Source organism: Notamacropus eugenii, chromosome 2, assembly GCF_028372415.1.
Source record: "Notamacropus eugenii isolate mMacEug1 chromosome 2, mMacEug1.pri_v2, whole genome shotgun sequence".
NCBI classification, from domain to species: domain Eukaryota; kingdom Metazoa; phylum Chordata; class Mammalia; order Diprotodontia; family Macropodidae; genus Notamacropus; species Notamacropus eugenii.
Genome location: NC_092873.1, coordinates 111,525,766 through 111,544,887, shown reverse-complemented (window position 1 = coordinate 111,544,887; position 19,122 = coordinate 111,525,766). Strand labels below are relative to the sequence as shown.

At 39.1% G+C, this 19,122-nt stretch overlaps 1 protein-coding gene across 4 annotated transcripts in view; it reads left to right on the top strand.

Moving 5' to 3' along the window:
• ADGRF1 (adhesion G protein-coupled receptor F1) overlaps positions 1-19,122 on the top strand; it is a 66,618-nt gene that overhangs the window by 34,174 nt on the left and 13,322 nt on the right. For all 4 annotated transcript variants that reach the window (XM_072642377.1, XM_072642376.1, XM_072642379.1 and 1 more), the window contains 5 exons: positions 4,976-5,076; positions 9,821-9,879; positions 13,223-13,374; positions 15,967-16,130; positions 18,917-19,105. In XM_072642377.1, coding sequence (XP_072498478.1) covers positions 4,976-5,076; positions 9,821-9,879; positions 13,223-13,374; positions 15,967-16,130; positions 18,917-19,105 — 665 coding nt within the window. The remainder of the gene's footprint in view (positions 1-4,975; positions 5,077-9,820; positions 9,880-13,222; positions 13,375-15,966; positions 16,131-18,916; positions 19,106-19,122) is intronic.

Genomic DNA, 19,122 nt, shown 5'->3' with positions numbered 1-19,122 from the left:
ATGGAGTAGCTTTGTGGAAATATGGCTGTGATCTTTCATAATGAAGTGTGAAATTGTGATATTTTACAAGTGAGATTCTTCTGATTCTGACTTTCTAGACAGTTGGCACTGTCTGCCTACCTCAATGAAGAAGAAAATACAGCAAGAGAGAAATAAATGGTCCAACAAGATATTCATCAAGACAGATAAATCTTGGTGAAAAACCCCCAGAGAACAGACTCTCTCCAGATACAAATCCCTTTTTTTACTGCTGTCAGAAAAGTTCAGATGTTCATAGCATCAGAGCCAGAAGGGATTTGGGAGACCATAGTCCAACTCTCTCATTTTATTGATAGATGGGAAATGGTCACACAGGTAGGAAGCAGCAAAGCTAAAATTTCTACCAATATCTTCTTGATGTTCAGAGTTTTTTCCATTTCATTAGTTAGGAACCTTGCTTTGATCCTACTCATTGATCCTTTTTCCCCAGGAAGGAAACTGACTACTATAAGTTATCAAAAGTTGTTGTTCTTCAGTTGTTTTCAGTTGTGTCCAATTCTTCATGACTGTTTTGGGGTTTCCTTGGCAAAGATACTGGAGTGATTTGCCATTTCCTTTTCTATCTCATTTTACAGATGAGGAAATTGAGGAAAAAAGGGTTAAGTGACTTGCCCAGTGCCACACAGCTAGTAAGTGTCTGAGGCCAGATTTGAACTCATGAAGATGAGCCTTCCTGACTCCAGGTCTAGCACTCTATTGTGCCACCTTGCTCCTCTATCAAAGGTTATCCCTCCGTAAATTTCTTTGGAAGGGAAATTGTTTCCTTTAGGCATTCAGTAGCAATGTCCTCATCTATTCTACAAGTCTTCTTTCCCCAGTGATTTAGCCTTGACAGCAATGGTCCTCTTCAAGAATGAAGGACAAACAACAACCAACCTAGCTAGATGTTGGGGATCCTGTGCAAGGCATGACAAATAAGAAGGAAACATTAAAATCCCCAGTGGTGAGGTCAGAACCAGGAAGCCCGTCCTTAGCACTCTCTAGCTTCCTCTTATCTTCCAGATCCAAGTTTTCTCATTTTCCCAGATCACCCTTGATCCAAAATCTTAGAATTCCCCTTAACTATTTAGTTCATTGTTACATACTGCTTAAAGATTTGCAAAGTGATTTCTCACAATGGTCTTGTGATATAGGCTACATGAATAGTGTTATTCCTATTTTGGAGATGGAAGGAAGGAATAAGCATTTATTAAATGTCTATGGTTATGTCTATGTGCCAGGTATCTTACAAATATTATCTTATTTGATTCTCACAACAACTTTGAGAAGTACATGCTATAATGATTATCCCCATTTTGCAGTTAAGGAAACTGAGGCTGACAAAAGTTGTCTTGCCCAGAATCTCAAAACTAGTGTCTAAAATCAAAATTGAATTCAGTTCTTCTTAATTTGAGACTTAGTGCTCTATCCACTACATCACCCAACTGCCTCTATCATCTTCCCTAGATGAGGAAACTGAAGATTTTGGAGGTTAAGTAACATAGCCAAGATCATAAATGCCTGAGGAGAGATTTAAAATCGGGATACTTTCCAATCTGCCTTGCCCTATAGAGACTATCTCCAGAATATCTGTCAAATCCATTTCCTTATGTCTACTCACAGTCACCATCCTAGTTCAGGTCCTCATCATTATCATCGCCATCACCATCATTGTCTTCATCACCACCACCACTACCATCACCACCACCATCATCATCATTGCTCTCTTTATTATTATCACCACCACCACTATCATCATCATCACCATCACAACTATCATCATTCTCTTCATCATCACCACTAACATTGTCAACATCATCACCATCATCATCATTATTCTCTTCATCATCACCATTACCACCACCACCATCATCATAATTACTATGACATCATCATTTTCTTCATCACCACCTCTATTATCACTATCACCATTCTTTTCATTACTGCCGCCACCACTACCAGTACCATCATTATCATCATTATTATCACGATCACCATTACTTTTTTCATTAGCAACACCACCACCACCACCATCATCATAACCACCATCATCATTCTCTTTACCACCACCATTAACACCACCACCACTAATACCCCCCCCCATCATTATCATTACCACTAACATTTTTATCATGATTTAAAGTTTACAAAGCACATTTAGTATCTCATCATTTCCCTCCTGTAAAGTTAGCTCTTTACACAGCTATCCTTTGTTAACTGGCAACTAGGTGACTCAGTGGTTAGAGCACTGAGCTTGAAGTTAGGAAGACCTGAGTTCAAACACAACCTTAGAAATGTATAAACTGTGTGACTCTGGGTAAATTATTTAACTTCACTTTCCTCCACTGCAAAATGGAGATAATGATAGCTGTCTCCCAGGGCTGATATGAAGAACAAATGAGATAATATTTGTAAAAAGTGCTTAGTGCATAGTTCCCAGCTCATAGAAGATGCTATCCAAATGCTTGTTCCATTTTCTCCCCTCCAACTCTAATTGTTTCCCTCTCTAATGCATATTCCACACAGCTGCCAAAATTATCTCCTGAAAGTGCAGGTTTGACCAAATCACTCTTGTGCATAGAAATCTTCAATGGCTCCCAATTCTTTCTAAAATTAAATATAAACTCATCCAGGCAAGTTAAGGTCTTCCACAATTGAAATCCTACTTATATTTCCAACCTAATTTCACATTACTCCCCTTAAGGCATTTTAGACTCCTGCCAAACTAGCTATTCCCTAATCTCATTCCATTCACTATGACCATATCCTTAGCTTATCATCCTCCATCCTTAAACCATACCCTCTTCTCATTTATCTCCACTTATTGAAATCTCAGTTTTCAAAGCCCTGTTGTTCTACTCGCCATCCCTGTGCCAAACCAAAAACATCCTTCTCTGGCTACGGTTCCACAATTTTTGTTGTCCCCCACTATTAGAATGTAAACTCCTTGAGGAAAGGGAGTCTTACATATATCTGTATCTCCAATGCTTAGCCTGGAAGACGTGGATTCAACTCCTGACTCTTACATGTATTTGTTGGATGACTGTATTCTAAAGTTATTTAATTTCCCAGTGCCCCCTAATGAATCTCTAATTATGTAAACTGCAGAGTTGCCCATCATCAGTAGAGAGAATTTCTCATCCAAGAGTTCCTTCTATAAATGAAATTACAGACATTCTCTCTAGTTTCTTCTTTTCTCTACCCCACCCCATACCCCAAATTGATTTTAAGCACCTTTTGTGGACAGGTTTGGGTTTTTTTCTGCCTTTGCATCTTTTATACCTACTATGATAACATGCTATGTTTCACATAGTAGGAATGATAAATGCTTATCAGATTGGATTGAATAGGACAGAATAGGCTTAAACAAATTAATGAAGATCTAATGGTGAAATTTCAAGCAAAAGGAAAGCCTGATGTGGGAGATATTTAGAGGCAGGATGTGCCTTCCCAATACCCACAAACTGTACCATACAGGTTATCATATATGTTCCCCACTTACTTCTGCTTCATTGACTATAGCCTTTGACTGCGTGGATCACAACAGAATGTGGCAAGCCCTCAAAAACATGGGAGTACCAGGACATCTTACTTGTCTCCTGAGGAATCTGTATGCCATCTGAGAAGCAACCACAGATCGAAACATGGAACAGCTGATTAGTTTGAGATTGGAAAAGGAGTATGACAAGGCTGTATAGTGTGTTACCTTATTTATTTTAGCTTATATGCAGTATACATCATGTAAGATGCCAGGTTGGATGAATCAAGAGCTGGAATTAAGATTTCCAGGAGAAATATCAACAGTTTCAGATATGCAGACTTTACCACTCTGACTGGCAGGAAGTAAAAAAAAGAATCAGGAAGCTTCTTGATGACGGTGGAAGACAAGCATGAAAAGCTTAACATAAAACTACAACAGAAACTAAGACCATGGCAATTGGTCCTATCACTTCCTGGCAAACAGGGAGAAGAAATGGAAGCAATGTCGGATTTTATATTCTTGGGCTCAAAGATCGCTGTAGATGGTGATTGCCATCATTAAATTAAAAGACATTTGCTCCTTGGAAAGAAAGTTATGAGAAAGCCAGACAGAATATTAGAAAGCAGAGATATCACCCTGCCATTAAAGGTTCACATAATCAAAGCTATGGTTTTTCCAGTAAAAATGTATGGCTGTGAGTATTGGACTATGAAGAAAGCTGAGTACCGCAGAATCGAGGCTTTCAAATTGTGCTGGAGAAGACTTTTGAGAGTCTCTTGGATAGGGAAAAGATCAGATCAGTCAGTGATTAGAGAAATTAATTCAGATTATTTACGGGAAGGTCATATATTGAAGCTGAATCTTAAATGCTTTGGTCACATCATGGGAAGAAAAGATTCATTGGAAAAGACCCTAATGTTGGGAAAGATTGAAACCAAAAGGAAAAGGGGATTGCAGGAGATGAGATGGATAGATAATGTCATGGAAGCAATAAACATGAGCTTGGACAGACTTCAGGAGATAGTAGAAGATAGAAGGGCCTGGTGTGCTTTGGTCCATTGGGTCACAAAGAGTCAATCATGACTTACTGGACAACAATATTATTTCATAACATTTTCCCTTTTTTAAGGACTGTCCTCAACTCAATGACTGAAAATTCTAAAGAAAAAACTGTCCTCAGAATTAGACTATTGAATTAGATAATGGATGTGAAAGCACTTTAAAGCTGCAAGTAACTTAGAAATCAAGGTTATTATTGTCAGGATTAATTTGATTTTAGGAACATCGTCCAAAGGAAATAAGGTTTGCAAAGGTCAGTAGACATTGAACAGTTTGTTTAGGAAGTCTATTGCTTCAATTTTATGTTAACTCTAAACTCCAATTAGTGATTTGTATACAAATTTTCATTAAAATCTCTCTCTCTCTCTCTCTCTCTCTCTCTCTCATCTCTCTCTTTCTTCTTCTTGAATTTCACAGAAATTTTTGGCACTTTTAAAATTCGTGAGGAATTTAGAAAAGATCTTCTGAATTCATCATCTGCACTATACTCCAACTACACGGCTCACATTGAAATCCAAGTAAGCATTTTTTCATTTGGCAGAGAAAATACTGATAGAATTCTAGTTTATGTGTTGTCTGGACTAGATGAAGTCCCTTTCCAATTTTGAGATTCTCAATTCATTATATAATGAAGTGATTCTAGATAGAAAGATAGATAGATAGATAGATAGATAGATAGATAGATAGATAGATAGATAGATAGATGGATGGATGGATGGATGGATGGATGGATGGATGGATGGATGGATAGATGGATGGATGGATGGATGGATGTACATATACACAGAGCTATAGATGTTGATGTGTATCTGTATATTTGTATCTATCTCTATTTTTATATCTATGATTATATCTATACCTAGATGTCTGCCTTTTCACAATTATTTTTATATTGTCCATTGGTAAGACCAATGGGGGTTCTTTATCTTTTTTTTGTCTGTTAGGGGCAGGCTTAAGTTCAGCACCCTGTCAATTCAGATTTGATGTTGAGAGGAAATAAATCACAAGTCATTGAACAGTTAACAAAAGAAGGCTGACTTTGTCCTAACACAGCAAGGATAGATACAACATGTGTTCAGTAGCACTTTCTCTGGATATAGTTCCCCTTATCTCCAAACATTAATGGGTCTCCTCAGCAGGGCTGGGTATGGTGACTGTAAGATCTTGAGAAATTCCTCAAATCACAGGGGCTTTGATTCCACTTGGGGGAATTTTTGAATGTCTTTATGTTAGTCAAAGGAGACAAGGGCCAATCAAACCACAGCGACAGCTTTGTTGCCTTTTTTTTTTTTTTAGTTGTTTCAGTTGTATCTGACTGTGACTCCATTTATGGTTTTCTTGGCAAATATGCAAGAATGGTTTGCCATTTCCTTCTCTAGCTCATTTTACAGATGAGGAATTGAGGCAAACAGGGTTAAGTGATTTGCTTAGGACCACACAGCTAGTAAGTGTCTGAGATCAGATTTGAACCCAGGTCTTCTTGACTCCAGGCCTAATGCTCTATCCACTGCACCACCTGGCTGCTGCTTTTTAGCAAAAACTGATGATTATTACAAAGAATGGGGAAATCCTGAACCTATCAGTAATCTAGATTCCTTTGGCAGGCTGGTGAAGTTTATGAACTCATTCTCAGGATAATGTTTTTAAATAATTGAGGGAAATGCTAAATTTCAAATAGAGGTTAGTGAAAGCAAAGATGATAGACCTCTTGAAATCCATCCTTGGACCCCTTAAGAACCTATGATCTAGAGATAATTTGCTCTGCCCACAAATATAACATTTCTGAATTATTGTGATTGTATTTCTGGGACCTCAGTTGAGTCATTTCTTGTCATGGAAGTTTTGAACCTTCAGAATTTTGAACCAAAAATTATTTGAGAGACAACACTGCAGCTATTTGTATGTTAAAGGTACACAGGGATAAACTAAACTATAATTGCCCCACTCCAACTCCTATAATATTTTAGGGTCTTGGTACTTAAGTGCTGAAAATTAATGGTTAGGAAAATATAGTTCAGAAAACAGAGATTAAAATGCACAAACATTCATTTAGCTTGATAGGCTGACTAGGAAAGCTTCAGTGTTTCATCCATGGCATGGAAGTGACTTTGAGTTCTCCAATAAGGCAGTAGAGTATAAGTTCCAGTAAGTCCTACAAATTGAAAAGATTTCAAGTATAATCCACATATTCAAAGTGTCAGAGGTCTATGAACCATCTCAGCTAAGTGTTGAGAGAGACTTAGAGCAAAATTGCTCAGAGGGTATTACTTATTTGAGCAGGCAAGTTGTGGAGATTACTTATTAAGACACAGAAAGACTTAGATATATCTTGAGGAAGTTTTCACATACACACACACACATGCACACACACACGCACACACACACACACATACATAAACACACACTTTATAGGATCTGAGAAAGGCTAAGGTACCAGAGCTGCAATTGAATGAAGATCAACCTCTGTATGCCTGATTGAATTAGGGCAAGCATCATGTGGTAATAGAACAACCTCTGGTTCAAGAATCAGGACACCAGAGTTCTAGTTCATCTTTCCTTCTGTGAGATCTTAAAACTATTGTTTAAATTTCCTGAACCTCAGTTTCCCCATCTGTAAAATGAGAGAACCAGATCAAATGATTCCCTAAGGTTTCTCTGCAAGTTTATAATTTTATATAATATAATAATATCAGGAAACTATTTATGAAGTTTATAGACTTTCATTAATTATTGGTTTTATAAGCTGTATTACTGAAAGAGGAAAGTAAACAAAGGCTTCAAATGTCCCTAATATGGAAGCAAATATGCCATAGGTAAAAAAAACCAAAACAAAACAGCATTTGTCCTCTTCTCATTGTCTGTTCCTTACTCTCTAGTCTAGGCTGTAACCTCAGTAAAAGCTTTTTTGGCCCACTGCCATCCTTTTATTTTCTCTGTGATCACTTTTGGAGAGTAAACAGTCATTTAATTTATGTATCTCTTTCTAAAGAGAACATATTCACAGGATGGCTTTTAAATGTGCTACAATGGCTTTCTTAAAAAAAAATCTAGTGTCCATCCCTGATGTTTTCTTAGCCTTGCACACAATAAGTGCAATAAATATTTGCTGATTGCTCCATTTTTACCACTCGGGTGTTTGTATTTTGAAATTAGTTGAGTTTTGTCCATTTCTTTTGCACATTTTTCATTAATTCATTTATTCATTCATTCAATAAGTATTATTGAATATTTACCACGTGATGTAGTATTTTTCTTTCAAATACTGTAGTGGATGCCCGGAGATCAGGGTTCTGGTCCAGACTCTGCTTACTATGTGACCTTGAACAGCTCACCGTCTCTCTCTGGGACTTTGTTGACTTGTCTATAAATTGAGGGTATTGGACAGAATATTCTTGAAATTGCCTCTAGTTCTAAATTTTTTGACATGCTAGGCACAATGGGAGATACAGTTTGGGAGATTCATTTGAGTGCCACTAAAGACATCTTGACATATTGGGATATATTTACGGAGTCGTCAATTTTTTTGCTTATGGAATAGTATGATTTTTATACTGTAGGGAATTGAGGTAGACCCCAAGAATGATAGGAGACCCATGAATGCAATTGCAAATGAGATTCCATACAATTTGTGGCATATCTAGCTCAAAGTTGGGGTTCATTAGTGCACCAAAGCACACACTTTGAGAACCATGGACCTATAGAAATGAACTTTTCATGAACTTGTTAATAGCTAGTATTTATATAGCTCCTACTGTGTGCTAGACACTTTACAAATATCTCATTTGATCCTCACAACAACCCTGGGAAGTAGATGCTACCATTATCCTTACTGTATAGTTGAGGAAACTGGGGCAAACAAAGTGACCTAAAGATCACATAGCTATTAAGTATCTGAGGGAGGATTTGAACTCACCCTTTTCTCACTCCAGAACCAGCACTCTATTCACTGTGCCACCTAGGGCCCTCAACCTGTTGAATGGTACAATGGAAGTAAATTTGCAAGAATTCCAGTTCATGAATAGGTAAAGATCATGATATATGACAGCTGGTTGAAAGAAATGAGTGTTTAGCCCAGAAAAGACTTACGGTAACTGCCTTCATGTATTTGAAAGATAGTCGCATAGAAGGGGGATCGTACTGTTCTGTTTCTTTCCAGAGGACAGAAGTAGGAACAATGGAAGGAAGTTGCTTATAGGCAGATTTCTTCTTGATATGAGGAAAAGCATCCTAACAATTTGTACTGTCTAAAAGTGCAATGGGGCACCTCAGGACATGGTGAGCTCCCCATCAGGCAGAGAGCTGGATGACCAAGTGCTTATCAGGAATACTGTACAAGGTATCCTTCTCTCAGGTATGAGCTGGCCTAGAATCAGGGATGGGGAACCTTTGGCCTTGAGGCCACATGTTACCTTCTAAGTCCTTGGGTGCAGCCTTTTGACTGAGTTCAAGTTTTACAGAACAAATCTGTTTATTAAGGGGATCTGTTCTGTGAAGTTTGGATTCAGTCAAAGGGCCACCCTTTAGGCCTCAAAGCTGCAGGTTCCCCACTCCTAGGCCCAAGATGATCTCTGAGGTATTTTCTTACTTTAGGATAATGTGATTTTGTATGGAAGACTATTCCCCAGACAGGAATTCTGGTTCTGAACTTAAATACTGAGGAAAATTATGAAATCTCTCATGGAAATCTTCAGAAATCACTAGTTGGATTTTCTTCAATTTAGGACGATTCAAATATGATCTTAAGTAATGGAAGTCAGGATCATCCAAGTTATCTGCCAAAGTCTTTTTCTAGAATTTAATTTAATCATAAGGTGAAAACTGCTACCTCCTTATATCAGGGGAAAGGGGTTCAGCCTGAGTGTGTAGAAGTACCCACCATCTAAACTAAATTCATCTTTGATCCTAGACTGTTATTGGCTCATTCTTTCTATAACCCTAAAATAAAATATGTGTGTGTGTGTGGGGGGGTGTATGTGTGCATATATACACACATACATACAAACACACATGCACACACATGTGTATATACGCACATAAGTATACACACATGCATATTATACATACATATGCGTATGTACATATACACATATGAAAGGACAACTGTTGTTTGTTTTGCTTGTTTGAGTTCAAGATCTTGCCCACTCTCTTTTCAGGCCTTTCATGTTCATCTAGTTAATTTCCTGTCTGTCTCCACTGGTTGCTCAAATTTCTTTCCCAGGCAAAGGGGATGAGATCACTATTGTCCTCTGTTCTCTTTCCCAGCTTAAGGAAGCCTACAAATGGGTTCCGGATTTTGATTTTGTTCGTGTCACCCAGTTTCGGTAAGTAACACAACAACCCTGGAAGGGTAGGCCCCTGGATTGCATAACAGGCTGCAAAATGTCGATTGTATTCCCTAACAATTTTACAGAACTTGATAAGAGGTCATTCTTTCAAATATTTCTTTGTTCCTTTGTACATTCACCTACATATCCATTCATTTATCCATCACGCATTTATGAAGTGTCTACTGTTTGTAAAAGCCTGTGCTAAGTATTCAAAAGGACACAAAGACGTATAAGACCTGGATTCTGGTATTATGGAAACAATTATGATATATTGTAAAATGGGAAAGTCCAGCAGGAGAGGGACAAGGAAGATAAGGCATAGAGGTTTTTAAAATCATAACATCAAAGATTTAAAGTTTCAACAGATCTTGCACCATACTGTCATTTGCCTTGCCATTCAAGGCTGATCTCTGACCTATAGCCTGGAGAGCTAACTACACTAGATATTTAAATTTACAATCCCCTAGAGGATTTACATTTCTTGCTATTTAAAGTATCACCCGTTTACTAACTGGGTGACTTTGTGTAAGCCACTTAACTTCTTTGTGCCTCAGTTTCCTCATCTATAAAATGAAAGGAGTTGAACTACAGGGCTATCTAATTCATGATAGAAAGATATTTCATCAATTTGCTATTTGTCCTGCCTTACTATATATGACATTGATCTTCGGCCACACATCCATATTCAGAAGTTCCTCTCCATCTCATCCTCATAAGGGATTGTAAACTTTGACATTTAAAGCTCTTTCCAATCTGACTCCAGCCTACATTGTGAGGCCTATTATCCATTACCTCTTGACTTACTCTACATTCCAGCCACACTGTAGGCCATCTCCTACTTCTGTTCATTTGTACTAGCTGCCCCTTATACCTGGAATTCATAACCTCTTCAATGCTACCTCATACAGTTCCTAACGTCAAAGCTCAACTAAAGTGCTACTTCCTACAGGAAGTCTATTTTGCCCTCCCTCCTATCCTCCTTGGTAATACCCTCCCTGTTCTGAATATATTATATATTGACCCATCTTTTCTGAATATATTATATATTGACCCATCTTTGTATACATTGTTTCTCAGCAATAGACTGGAAGCTCTTTGTTATCGGGGACCATTTCAGTTTTGTTTGTGTATCTCCAATACCCAGCATGTAGTAGGTGCTTAATAAATGCTTATTGATTGAATTGTATCTCAAGCTAAAATACCTTTAAGAACTGAAGCACAGTTGAAAGACTCTTGATAAATTACTAAAACAGCTTAAAGAGATCAGCAGACAAATATGGGAATCTCTTAGAATATTATAGCCAGAAGGGAACCTCATCATTTACAAGTGGAGAAACTGAGGCACAGAGGAACTAGGTGATTTTTGCTACTCAATTATAAGTTTTTTAAAAGAAGAAAATATGTCAGATCGACTTTTCTGTTTAAAGCTCCTACTACAATGCTTATGAGATGGAACAATGAGCCTGAAGTTGGAAAGATCTGGGTTCCAATGCAGCCTCAGACAATTACTAGTTGTGTAACCCTGAGTGAATCACTTAGCCCTGTTGGCCTCAGTTTCCTCACCTGTAAAATGAGCTGGAGAAGGAAATGGCAAACCACTCTTTGGGGTCACAAAAGGTCAGACATGGCTGAAATGACTGAACAACCACAACAATACAGCTTTTATTGGGCATTTAACAAATAGCGGCTTAGGTTAATTGAATTGAACTGCTCAATGCCACACAGCATGTTTATGCCAGAACTGGGACAATGAGTCACATGTCCTGATAGCCAACATTTTAACAACTCTACCAGGTTGCTTCAAAGACCTATTAATCCAGAAGAAAGAGTTCTTTGATTATAGCGTTCCTTCAGCAGGGCAGTATAGATACTGAGACAATGTAGGTAGTTATTGAGTAGGAAATACAACTGAGAAAAGATTGTTCATCTTAGTTGGGTGATCCCAGTGACTATATCTATTGACATCTCATTAACTAGGAATCCTGGCACCTGGAGCAAATTCAGTGGGGTCAGGGAGAGGTTTAATGAAATGTCCTGTCCTTTTGAGGTAGACTGAAGACAGGGGGGAGTCAGAAAAGTGAAAACTGCGAAAGCAGGATATTCAAAGGAGGCAGAGGTTGGTGTGGAGACAGGTGTCAAATACAGGGTCCACAGGTACATGACCAGATTAAAATGAAGCTGAGAAATATTTAACAAAATAAATTAAAATACAATAAAACCTAGCTAACATACATTGTAAAACAGCCAATATCTTGCCTGCAGAGGTCCTCATATATGGATTTGTTGTTGTTCAGTTATATCTGATTCTTTGTTTTTTGGGATTATTTTTGGCAAAGGTACTGGGGTGGTTTTACATTTCCTTCTGTAGGTCATTTTACAGATGAGGAAACTAAGGCAAACAAGGTCACACAGTTAGAAAGTGTATGAGGCCGGATTTGAATTCAGAAGATGAGTCTTCCTGACCCCATGCCTGTCACTCTACCCACTCTGCCACCTAGTAGTCATGTATGGATTAGTGGCTCCTTTTCCTATTTGAGTTTGATTCCACTGGAGAAGACTTTGAGTCAGTTACTGAACTTATTGACTGTGAACTGCAAGTTTAAAGTTAGCAGCAACAAGGATTTGGACAGGACAGAGCGGCCTTTTGAGGAAGAGAAAGACTTGTCAATGAGAGAAGGGAGAAGGTCTGAAAGTAGCTCTAGGGAACAAGGACTGTATCAGCTGTTTCTCCTGACTCTGAGTATCAGGGCACATGAGAGAAGCAGCAGCCAGTCATAGAGAAGTTACCTTGAGATGGATGTTGGAATCATATGATTTGGTATGTTCAAGAGGACTGTACAGAGCACCAGAAGATGCAAAGATGAAGGGGATTTTGTCAGTCATTGAAGAAGGTTCTGGAATAGAAGGGAGGGCCAAATAGGGATTGGGGATGGCTAGAGTTGAATTTATTATGGACATAGGGGTGGGAAGGGCTTTTTTGAAGCAGCCAGCATGTGCTGTCCCTGAAGCCAATCTCACCTGCTGATCCCAGTAGCTTGTTCATTGATGGGGCCTCCTGAGACATTGTTTTCTCCTACTGGGTGCACAGGACCCAGAAGATCAGGATGGCCATATGAACTTGGAAAGTGGCAGCTCAAGGGGTGGGAAAAAGAGGCGATTGAATGCACGACCAACACTCTGCTACAAGGAAGGAAGCATCTCTGCGGAGAGGAATTACAACCCCTAAACAGAAGCACCTGGGACAAATGCCCATCTGCCTTATACTAGTTCCATCATGTTTTAATGCTACCCCATTCTCTGTTTCACATTGGTTGTTCTTCCCATGTGATCCTTCTAGGGCAGGAAGCATTATTGTCGGATTTGAAATCGTTGGTTCTAGCAACACATCTGAGCTTTTGGCTGCTGTCATGCAGGTCTCTGGAACGGTGAAATCAAACCTTAAAAAGTACTATCTAATAGAAGAAAGCTCTTTCAGAGTTTTTGGAAAAGGTAATGCTATTTCTCAGTCTTCTGTACAATGATTTGCTTTGCTTGTTTATGGGAATCAAAGAGGTGGAAGGGACCTTCAAGGCTATGTAGTCACACTCATTCCTTTTATGGATAAGGAAATGAAAGCCCACACAAGTTAAGTGACTTGCCTAGTCAAACATCATACCTTTTACATATCATCATCATCATCATACCTTTGTATACATGAGCTCTACTGTTACTCATAGAAACATGGGAAGATAAAACCTTATGATTGTGTAGCATTTCTCATTCATTCACACAGCAAATACTTATTAAAGGCCTACTGCAGAAATGTCTAATCTAAGATTCAACATTCCTCAGTGTGGCAGGGAATCAGATTAAAATGTAATTAGGAAATAGCAAATAAATAAAAATACTATAAAACCTAGTTAATATCACATTTTAAAACTAAGTCAATATATGACCCCCAGGTATCCTTATGTATGGATAAGTCCCCTCTTCCCCCTTTATACTGAAGGCTGATACCACTGACCCCCACCATGCATGCCATTAGTTCCTTGAACCAGTTGCTCCTCTTGATTGGATTAGGATGACTGATACTTTCTGGGCTCCACTGACTCATTCAGACGTTTGCTACTCACTGATGTGGTATTTATCTCTCATGCAGAAGAACAATGGTATCGTTGAAACTGTGGTTGGAATGATTGCATAATAGTGACAGGGATATATGTGGCCCCTAAGGAGACCATGTTGAGAATACTTAACTTTTCTTCTTTCCCAGGAGATGACTGAACTAAATCTGAACCCAAACAACTTACTCATTTCTCTAAGACCCTTTTTCTCTCAGTCTTTGTTACTTGAACTCTCAAACCCTAATTTGCCTTACCTTTTTTTGTCTCCACTAAAGAAAATAAATAGTTGGATTTGAATGCGATCTGGGGAAGTGGTACGGTACAGTGGAAAGAGAGCTGGGTCTGGAGTTCAAATCCCAGCTCTGCCATTCACTTTTTAATATGACGTTGAGCGTGTCACTTAATTTTACTTACAAATCTCAGATTTCTCACCTGTAAAATAAGGGGCTTAAATTATTTGATCTTGGGAATTCTGTTCCACCTCTAAATCTTTGGGCAGCTGAGTGGTGCAGTAGACAGAGTGCTAGCCTGGAGTGAGGAAAATCTAAGATCAAATCTGGCCTCAGACATTTCCTAACTGTGTGACCCCTGGGTGAGTCACTTAACTATGTTTGCCTCAGTTTCATCATCTGTAAAATGAGCTAGAGAAGGAAATAGAAAACTACTGAAGTGTCTTAGCCAAGAAAATCCCAAATGGGGTCATGAAGAGTCAGACACAACTGAAAGCAACTAAACAACAACATGTTTTCTCAGCTAAAGAGAGTGCCTTGCTTCCCAAACATCAAAATAACCATCCACGTTATCACTTTAGTTAGCTATATTTCTTTGGGTCACAAAAATATTGAGGTTTTCAAAAAATACTTTTATTAATGTAAAAACTCATGAAGAAGTTACACCTCAGGTTGAAGGGGTTAAATGACAATCATTTAAGGACAACAGGACATAGAATAAGCATCTAGAGTAAGAAAAGAGTATTGGGGAAGGTATGTGATGCCTGCATGGAGGAAAGATCAAGAGAGGAGGGAAGTATAGAGAACTGGAAACTCAATATAAGTGATAGTGTGACCTAGAACCCCAAAATCTCTGATATTATCTCAGACAAATTTAAATAAGTATTCAGAACTAAGGAGAAGATTTTGCTATTGTTGTGTTGAGTTTTAGTCATGTTTGACTCTTTCAGACCCCATCTGGGATTTTCTTGGCAAAGATACTGGAGTGGTTTGCCATTTCCTTCTCCAGTTTATTTTACATATGAGGAAACTGAGGCAAACAGGGTGAAATGATTTGTCCAGAGACACACAGCTACTGCACCACCTAACTGTCCTCATAGTTAGAGCTGGCCAAAAGTAGAATGAGCTGCCTCATTCTACTTTGAATCCACTGGGCTCGTCCCCAGTAAAAGTCTTGAAATGAAGGCCAAATAACCACTTGTCTTAGATATTGTAGAAAAGATTCCTGGATAGCCATGATTTGGACTAGAAGGTCTATGAAGTTTCCTTCCAACTTTGAATATTTAATGATCACATCAAATGGATCAGTGAAGACATTAGGGAGAAACAACATGGAGGAAAGAATGGTTCTAGATCTGTTGTTATTTTTGCTGTTTAGTCATTTTAGACATATCTGATTCTCTGTTTGGGGTTTTCTTGGAAAAGACACTGGAGCAGTTTTCTATTTCATTCTCCAGCTCATTTTATACATGAGGAAACTGAGGCAAACAGGGTCCAGTGACTTGCCCAGGATCACACAGCTAGAAGGTGTCCGAGGCCAGATTTGAACTCAGAAGATGAGTCTTCTTGACTCAAGGCTCTGCATTCTATCCACTGTGCCATTTAGACTTACCTCAAGGACAGCTATAGCTACATGGTTTTGAAAGCATGAGCCAGCTCTTAGGAGACTTGCATATATTTGGGGACCAGACATTTCAGCTCCAGTTCTCTTGCCCTCCCCAGCCCTGTTTGTTTCTGTTTTTGCCCAGCTGACTGTGACAGCATCATCTTTGGATTTGGTTCTGAGAACGACCAGTACACCCTGCCCTGCAGCGCTGGTTACATGGGAAACATCACTGCCAGATGTCACTTTTCATCATGGCAACTGGTCAAGGAAACGTGTGTGCCCCTTCAGCTGGAGGAACTGAGGAAGGTCAAGTATTTCCACATTATAGGGTTTATCCCATGTTTGGGTTTCATCACTGAACAGCCCTCAGTGAATATGACAACTCTGGTTGTCCTCAGTAGGGGTCAAAGTATTTCAGTTAATTCAGTGAGCAGTGAAAAACTGCCTGCTAGGTTCCAGGCACTGTGGACACAACGACAAATATGAAAATGGTTCTGGTATCAAGGAGCTTGCATTCTAAGAGACAAGTAAATCCATTTCAGAGTCCTTCTGAATAGAATGCGCTTAGCATAAAGCAACAACTTATTGAGGCAGCTGATGATACAGTGGAAAGAGGAGGGGGCCTGGAATCAGGAAGATCTGAGTTCAAATTCAGCCTAAGATGCTTACTAATTATATGACAAATCATTTAATCTCTGTTTGTCTCGGTTTCTTCAACTGTAAAGTTGACATAATAATAGTGTGCAGGGTCACACTATGAAGTTCAAAGAGGCAATATTTGTCTTTTTTTTTTAAGATTTAAATTTATTTATTTTTAGTTTTCAACATTCATTTCCACAAGATTCTGTGTTCCAAATTTTCTCTCATCTTTCCCCTCCCCCACCCCAAGATGGTATGTGTTCTGCTTACCCCTTCCCCCAGTCTGCCCTCCCTTTTATCATCCTCCCCCACCTTTATCCCCTTTTCCTTTACTTTCTTGAAGGGCAAGATAGATTTCTATACCCCATTACCTGTATTATTTCCCAGTTGCATGTAAAAAGCTCTTAGCATAATGACTAGCACACAGTAGGCACCATGAAACACTTACCCCTTTCTTTTCCCTTCCCTTCCTCTTATCAATGCCTAGATCATCCTTAGAGTGTGTGTTCATCCTTCGTTACCAAAGAAGACCATACCATCAGAGAAATAATGACATGACTTGCACTTGACTTTGTTTTGTGCAGGTCACCAGCCTCACTTCTCCTCCAGGGCCATCTGAATCCAGTGACCAGATATTCATCAGGATGACTGGAGATGACCCAGGATGAGGCAATTGGGGTTAAGTGACTTGTCCAAGGTCCCACAGCTAGTGAGTGTCAAGTGTCTAAGGTGAGATTTGAACTCAGGTCTTTCTGACTCCTGCACTGGTGCTCTATCTACTGTACCACCTAGCTGCCCTATCCTCAGAGTAGCCTCAGAGACAAGGTTGGAAGTTGATACTTGGAGTTCTGGAGGGGAGGAAGTCTAAGCTAGGTTAGGAGATCACCAGCAAAGCAGATAACCAGAAATCCAGAATCACATACCAACTGAAGGTCAGGATGAAGCCTGGTAGTGGCATACAAGGCTCATATTACCTGTGTGGGACAGTGGATAGAACACTAAGCCTGAAGTCACCAAGATGTGACTGCAAATCCAGCCTTAGACGCCTACTAGCTGAGTGAGCCTAAACAAGTCATTTGACTGCTATCTGGCTCTGTTTCACCAACTATATAAAAGGGATAAGCACTTAGCTCAGTAGATGGCACATAGGCCCTTCTTCCTTTCCCCTTTTTCATTGGTGTTACCGTGGTCAAGGATAGAGAGCTTCAGATGACAATCTTTATTATGGTTGTATCTTTCTCCATACCCAGCAGAAAAGTTTTGTAGAAAATAGGTGTAATAAATGATTGAATGAATAAGAAACTTGGTTGAGAAGATAGTCAAGAATGAGGAGGCCAAGAAAAAATTAAAGGGGTAACAAAGTTTTCCTTTTTTTTCCCTTTCATTTTTTGGCCCTCACCACCATCCTCAGTGAGGAAGGAGGGAAGTAGGAAAGAAAAAAATGCTTGGTTCTTGAAAAAAAGGAATTAAAAAAAGAATTAAAGGGAAAAAGAAAACCCAACATTTAAGGAACTATGGGTACAAAGACCTTGATAATGAGGCAAATTTATCTGTGGTAGATTTCTTTTATAAATTCACTAAAGCCATTCCTGCGTGAGGCCTACAGGTGCACTCAGATAAGGGTTTACACTTGGTTAAACTAGAACAGGTAGAGGGCAAGGGTAAGAAATGATCTTGACACACTTCAGTGTTTAATGTTCAATGCAGAATAATGGCACTGTTCACTAAAGGGAAGGGGAAACCAGTGAGTGCAGGAACTGGGTTCCTTTGGATGTTTCTAGTTGCCTGGAAGGGAGTGCCTGCTCATACCAGCTAACCAAGAAAGCATGGCTCAGTGGTCATAGAAATGAGCCTTGGACAGGAAGCAAAACGGAGAAACCAATGAAGCAAATAAAATCTGCCCCAGGCCTCACATGGAGGACCGGAGACACAAACAGACCCACATAACAATTGGTTTTGCATCCTTCTGTTTTCTTATGTGTTCCCCTACTAGATTATGAGCTTCATGAGGACTTTCATCTCTGCTCCCCCCATCTAGTTGAATCTTCTGTTCATAGTAGAGACTGAATAAGTATTTGACAAAGTGTGGTATTGAACTAAATTGAATTGAATTAGATTATGTAATTCTCAACAAGAAAACTTTAAAGTAGGGGAATCATAAAAATGAAATGGTATTTGTGTGATGCTTGAAAGCATGTATAACACTTTCTTTGCAATAAAAATAGGAGAACGTAAGCCCATTGAGGGAAGAGACTGTTTTTTAAATGTCTGTGTGTGTGTGTGTGTGTGTGTGTGTGTGTGTGTGTGTTTCCATCCCCTGTGACCTGTTCTTAGTAGGTGCTTGTTTAAAGGAATTCAGTTTAATTTGTCGATGACAGTCAACAAATCTTACGGACCTTGGATGTCAAGTAAGTATTACCTTATTTTCTAAAACTTTGACTATCCTTTTCTAGAATCTCAGTGCAATTCAAGGCAACATCACTGAGGCAACTGTGTCCACCACGATGCAAGAGCTTGTCACCATCATTCAAAAAAGTCCATCCACCACAGCTGGGAGCTTAGGATCTGTGGTCTCAATTCTGAGACAGATTTCATCTCTGTCCTTCTCCAGCCATGTCCAACTCTCAGCCCCAACAGCAAAGGTATCTGGTCCTATGTG